Source organism: Dipodomys ordii, unplaced genomic scaffold (assembly GCF_000151885.1).
Source record: "Dipodomys ordii isolate 6190 unplaced genomic scaffold, Dord_2.0 Scaffold60, whole genome shotgun sequence".
Classification (NCBI taxonomy): Eukaryota; Metazoa; Chordata; class Mammalia; order Rodentia; family Heteromyidae; genus Dipodomys; species Dipodomys ordii.
In genome coordinates this window covers 8,622,663-8,629,124 of record NW_012267276.1, presented here as the reverse complement: position 1 = coordinate 8,629,124, position 6,462 = coordinate 8,622,663, and the positions used below count along the sequence as shown (strand labels likewise).

At 46.9% G+C, this 6,462-nt stretch overlaps 1 protein-coding gene across 1 annotated transcript in view; it reads left to right on the top strand.

Moving 5' to 3' along the window:
• Bbs12 (Bardet-Biedl syndrome 12) overlaps window positions 1-6,462 on the top strand; it is a 30,409-nt gene that overhangs the window by 18,335 nt on the left and 5,612 nt on the right. The window contains exons 3-5 of the mRNA XM_013022112.1: window positions 613-711; window positions 2,234-2,482; window positions 5,304-6,408. Of these exons, the coding sequence (XP_012877566.1) occupies window positions 5,314-6,408 (1,095 nt within the window). The 5' untranslated portion in view covers window positions 613-711; window positions 2,234-2,482; window positions 5,304-5,313. The remainder of the gene's footprint in view (window positions 1-612; window positions 712-2,233; window positions 2,483-5,303; window positions 6,409-6,462) is intronic.

Below are 6,462 nucleotides of genomic sequence, written 5' to 3'. Positions count from 1 at the left end.
ATAGTAGAGTGCCAGCTTTGAGGCAAAAAGCCAAGCAAGAGATTAAGACCCTGAGTTCAAGCTTGCCAGTACAAGCACAGAAAACAACAAAAGAAGCTGGTGCTGGTGGTTCAGACCTGTAATCCTAATTACCCAGGAGGCTTGAGATCTGAGGATCACCGTTGGAAGCCAGCCTGAGCAGGAAAATCCTAAGACACTCATCTCCAATTAACTACCCCCAAAGCCAGAAGTGTAGCTGGGGCTCAAAAAGCAGAGTGACAGCCTTGAGCACAAAAAGCTCAGGGAAAGCACCCAGACCCTGAGTTCAAGCCCCAGGACCAACACCCACACACACAAATGACATTTTCCTTGGTTCATGAAAATGTATATGGCATTAGAGGCTGTGAAAAAAAAAAGGATAGAATATTCAAATCAGTGTATGGACAAAGTACAAATAAAATGATACATTCTCCTGGGAAAAATTATGAAGTTTTAAGAAAAGAAAAGGAAATAGGTTAATCTTATAAATTAGGTGGCAGTTAGATTCTAAAACCACCTATATTAAGATAAATATATTCTAAGGTAAATATTTTTCAGCAGTGAGTATCTGATTACATTTTTTCTTTTTCTTAGATAAATCTGACAGCCCTGTGAAGGAGAAATCATCTTTAAGATGCAATAAAAGAGTCTCAACTAAGGCAGTACCAAATTTGGAACCAGGTCACACTAAAGGTAATTGAAACAAATATTCATGTTGGAAGAGTATTGAGTGGCATCTGTATTCACATTCATCCTCAAATTTGGAATAGGAAAAGTGGGTGCTAGAGGCTCATACCTGTAATCCTAGCTACTCAGGGGGCTGAGATCTGAGCATTGCTGTTTGAAGCCATCCCAGGCAGGAAAATTTGTGAGACTTTTATTTCCAATCAAACACTAGAAAGCTGGAAGTGGAGCTGTGGCTCAGGTCACTAGCCTTGAGCACAGAAGCTCAGAGATAGTGTCCAGGCCCTGAGTTCAAGCCCCAGGACTGACACAAAAAGAGAAAAAGGGGGAAAATTGGAATATCAAGTGTAGAAAACATTTATTCCTTAACCAAACGTTTGTTTCCTGTGTCAGGTAGTATTATAGGCACATGCATTCTCAATCCAGGAAAGTGCATTCGGCAGAAGATCATCCTTACTCTCTTAGTGACCTGTATGCTATTTTATAAGGTTGTAGGCACTATTGAACAAAGGAAAGTAGAGTAAAGAGGTATCTGTACTATAGAAGGAAAAGGGGGAGATTGTGGTATTAGCAGGATGCTCAGGGTAGACTTCATCAAAAAAGAAGTCTGAGACAATAAAGGTGTGGAGGGGAGAGAGGAGAGCATTCCAGAAAGAGGGAAGAACTAGAATGGACATCCTAAGGTGGTGAACTCATCTACATGTTCCATGAAGAGAAAGGAGACTGGTGGACTTGTGGGGGAAGGAGGAGGACAGAAGTGGGATAAGATGATGTCATTAACTCAGAGTGAAAAGGTGGGGAGCTGGCTTTGTGAGTTTTAAGCATAGGAAAAGGACCAGTATTCATTTATAAAAAGGAATCCTGCTGAGTGCTGGATGCCTGTAATCCTAGCTACTCAGGAGGCTGAGATCTGAACATCAAAGTTCAAAGCCAGCTGGGGCAGGGAAGTCTGTTAGACTGTCTTCAGTTATTTAGCAGAAAGCCGGAAATAACACTGTGGCACAAGTGGTAAAACACCAGCCTTGAGTGGAAAATGCTTAGGAACAGCACTCAGGCCCAGAGTTCAAACTCCAGGACCAGCACAAAACAAAATCAAGAAAAGAAAAGAGGGCTGGGAAGGTGGCTCAGTGGTAAAGTGCTTGCCTTGCGTGTATGAGGCCCTGGGTTCCATTCCTTAGCACCACATAAGCCGGAAGTGGCGCTGTAGCTCAAGTGGTAGAGCACTAGCCTTGAGCTGAATTGCTGAGGGACAGTGCCCAGGCCCACAGTTCAGGCCCCACGATGGACCAAAAAATAAAAATTTAAAAAAATTTAAAAAGAAAGAAAAAAGAAAAAGGACTTCTGTGTTAGACAAAGGAGTAAAGATAGAGGTTTTTTTAGCAGTGGAATTATACAATTCAACTGCAGTCTTGTTCCATGCGGGCTAACTATTGGTATTGATGATGAAAATGCTAATCACAGCCATCAGAAAATTACTGATTTTTATTTTGATGCCACTCAGGAGGAACATGTCTTCCTGTTTCTCACCCAGGTCCTTAGACAAGACTAGACGTGATCCTAGGAAAAGCAAACTTGGAATGTTGAGATGCCAGTCAAACAGTCTGACTCTGCTCTTTCGGCTAGCAAGAAGTGAAGACCACTGTGAATGCACAGGTGCTGGTGCAGAGCAGGCAGGGCCCCGTGTCAGCCCGGGCAAAGAAGGTTCCCAACCTTGGTATCTTCAGAACCAGCCAGTTTCCATCCTGTGCTAGACCCAGCCTCCTGGAAGGGAAAGAATTTGGTAATTTGTTGTTGTTGTTTTTATTTCTGTGTATGTGTTAAGTATAGACAGACCATGGCAACTGTTCTTTTTGAATGGCTAAAATTATTTTGTTGTTTATAAATTACTAGTGAAACTGGGACTCACTTCTTCAAATCCTCAAGTAGATCTCTTGAACATTTGAATATGCAACTTTTGGCTCATAGAGTAATTCTGTTTAAGTAATTTCATTCTTTGGAATGCCTTTTTCCCCATATAAACTCAATGTAGACTATAAGAGATAGTTCTGGATGCTTTTCTTATGCTTTTTCTTTTAATATCACTTAGTGATATCTTGATGTTTAAACAGAGTGTTAGGAATACCATAAACAGAGACTCTGTCACCTAAAAGAAAGCTGTGAGCATGTGCATGTTAAGACTCTGTTAAGGCTTAGCTTAGTGGTTCACACCTGTGATCCTGGCTACTCAGGAGGCTGAGATCTGAGAATTGAAATTTGAAGCCAGCATAAGTAAATTCACTAGATTCCATCACAAATAACCACCTAAAAGCCAAACTAGGGGCAGGGCTCAGCTTGTTTATTAGGCATGGAGGTAGAGCACCACCTAACAAATAAGCTGAAAAACCATGAGGCCCTGAATTCAAACCCCAGTACCAGCAAGGAGAAAGAGAGGGAGAGAGAGCGCAAGAGAGAGCAAGCACAAGAAGAAAAGAAAAAAAGAAGGCATATGGACATGGTTGATGACAGAGGGTTTCAGAAATGAGAATGCAGTGAAAGGCTAAGCAGACAGGATAAAAATCGATCAGAAGGGGTGGAGGGATAGTAGTTAACAACTGTTTGTGAACCACAATGCTCAGATCTCAGCCTCCTGAGTAGTTAGGATTACAGGCGTGAGCCACCAGCACCCTGCTTATTGTCCTTTTTCAGTGTAACATGAGGAAAATGCAAGCCAGTAAGATTTCACTTCACCTTCACTATGATGTCTGAATTTTACAAAAACAGAAAAATGTTAAATGAACTAAAGATTGACTGGTGTGGTGCAGACACATGCACACAGGGATGGGACCTTATTTGAGCATAGTCTTTACAATTAGTTCAGATGAGCTCATAACCAGATCAGGCCGAGCCCCGCCTCAGATAACTGACATCATGATTAGGAAAGGGCCATTTGGAACGGAGATAGAGGTGATGCAAGCAAAGGGCAGGGACTGCTGGGAACAGCTAGAAACGGGAAGAAGGGGGGAAGGGTTGTTCCCTAAAGTCTTGAGGCAGCCCTGCCAACACCTGAATTTCAGGGTCATGACTCCAGAATCTTGAGCCAATAAATAAGTGTGGTTTTACCCCTCCCACCCTTTGTATTAGCCTGGTGTGGCAGCCCTAGGGAGAGAATGCCGTGAAGATAAGGATAAATTCCACTCCCAGGGCTCTGCTGCTTCACAAAAGAGTTTGGCAGTTCCTTAAAATGAAATTGCCAGCCAGTGCCAGTGGCTCACATCTGTAATCTCAGTTACTCAGGAAGCTGAAACCTGAGGATCGTGGTGCACAACCAGCCCTGGCAGAAAAATCTGTGAGACTCTTTAATTAACTACCAAAAAGCCGAAAAGGAGTTGTAGCTCAAAGTGGTATAATGCTAGAGACAAAGTTTAAGGCCTGAGTTCAAGCCCCAGGAATGGCACGACAACCCAGCAGGCTCACCCCTTGGTGTGTCCAAAAGGATATAAACAAGCACTTATACATGTATTTGGACAGTACATGGCCTTTGATGCATTTCATGTAACACAATGTTTTTAAGTTCATCCACACTGTGGTATGAATCAGTAACTTTGTTTATTTTTTTAGTGTAACATTATGAAAAAGCACAGAAATGTTACAACAGCGTGGAAATCCAAGCTTTCAAACACCATATCAGCCTGTTTCTTCATTTTTATTTCAAATACACCAGTGTACCAGTGATTTCCATTCCATGGAAAAATTAAAGCTTCTTGGCATAGCCCATAGAGCCATTCATGAACCAACTTGTTTGCTTGTTCTGGTGCCAGGATTGGGGCTTGAACTCAGGGCTTCCTGCTTGGCTTTGCTTGCTTTATTTTTGCAGTCAAGGCTGCTGCTCTGCCACTTCAGCCACACCTCCACCTCTGGCTTTTTGCTGGCTCATTGGAGGTCAGAATCTCTCATCATTCTGCTGAGCTGGATTTGATGCCTCCTGAATATTTGGGATTACAAGTGTGAGCCACCAGCACCGAGCTCCAGCTCATATGACATTCTTTATATTCCCATGTGTTTTCACATCTGTGTGCACTTACCACTAGCTGCTCCAATTTCAGACTTTAAAGTTGTCCTTCAAGACACTTGGTGGTGGTGGTTATAGAACTTGAGCTCAGGGCCTGGGTGCTGCCCCTGAGCTCTGTTTGCTCAAAGCTAGAACTCTACCAGTTGAACCACAACTCTACTTCTAGTTTTGAGGTGGCTAATTGGAGATAAGAGTCTTACAGAGCTTCCTGAGTGGGTTGGCCTTGAACCTCAATCCTCAGATCTCAGCCTCTTGAGTAGCTAGGATTACAGGCGTGTGAGCCACTAGTACCTGGCTCTTCCAGACTCATTCTAAGGATTGCCTTCTTCTGGAATCACAGCCTGTTGAGTGTGTGCTCCATGTCCTCCATTGTGTTCATGGTCCACACACCCACCCTTCTCCCTAGCATGCTGTATCACTGCACGGGCCATATTCAGTGGAAGCCAGATACCCCACAAAAGCAGGGGCTGTAACTTTATTCTCCATTCAAGTAGCATTTGCAGCCACAAGGCCTGCCAAGTGAGATTCTAAGGAAGGACTGCTTCATTTGCAGGTACCTGTTGATGGCAGTGGCCTGCTGGGGTGTCAACAGAAGGCACAAAGGACTTCAACAGCTGTCATCATTTGCAGAAACAGGAAGAACTTTCCTGGGCCCCCTAAAAGCATCCAAATTTATCACAGACGCTGAATGTCAGGAGAGCGTGCTGGTCAGCTCTACCCTGCGGCTGCTGGAGAGCCTGGATGTGAGCAGTGCCGTGGGCCAGCTCCTGAACGAGGCCATCTTCGCCCAACATGGCGCCCACGGAACTGGAACCACCACCCTGTTGTTTCTTGCAGGCGCATGGAGCCGGGCCGCGGAAGAGTTTCTCCACCTGGGTATTCCCATTCCCATCATCGTGTCCGTGATGTCAGAAGGCTTGAACTTGTGCATTGAAGAGGTGGCTTTCCTTCAAGTGCCCGTCCACCTTGTGTTTGACCATCTGGACAGCCCACGGGCCGTGTCTGGACTTGAAGCAGCCAGAGTGAGCCCACGTGGTGTTCCACCTCCAGGGACGGCCGTGAGACAGGAAGATGGCCATCTCAAAGATGGAGCCACCCCTCCCTCGTTGACCACTTCTGGTCTCCCCGAGCAACGTGCGACACCACCGGAACCCTGCATCTCCCAGGCTAAGGTTGGAGCAGTTGAAAGCACGCGGCCCTGCTGCAGAAGGTCGGTGCTGAGCCGCAGCCGGCACCTTGGTCGGATGGGTAGCAGCACCTGCTCGAGCGAGCCGGGCGCATCACAGGGCCGGGGCGCAGACCCTCCTGGGGCGCGGACGTGCACAGATCTGGCGGAGCTGGCGGCCGGCTTGAGTCACGGCAGTGACGGCTGCATGGCGCTCGTGGAAGCCGCCGTGCGTCTGCAGCTGCAGGACGCACGCGGGCCGCCATTTGCCTTGGACATCTCCAGACTCTTCACCTGCTGTGTGCCCGGCCTGCCCGACGCATGCTCCAGCGTCTGCCCAGGCTTCGTCACGCTCGTGCCGGCATCCAGCGCCGCGGCGATCCAGGCCCTGGCGCGTCGGCCGGCCCGCGTGGTCGTGATGGACGGGGATGTCACGCACACGTACCGCCACCCCGGGTTTCACGCGCCAGGCCGGATGCAGACCCTGGGAGGCGTGGGCGGTCGGGAGGAGGGCTCAGAGGCGGCGTGGGCCGACGGCGCTGCGCAG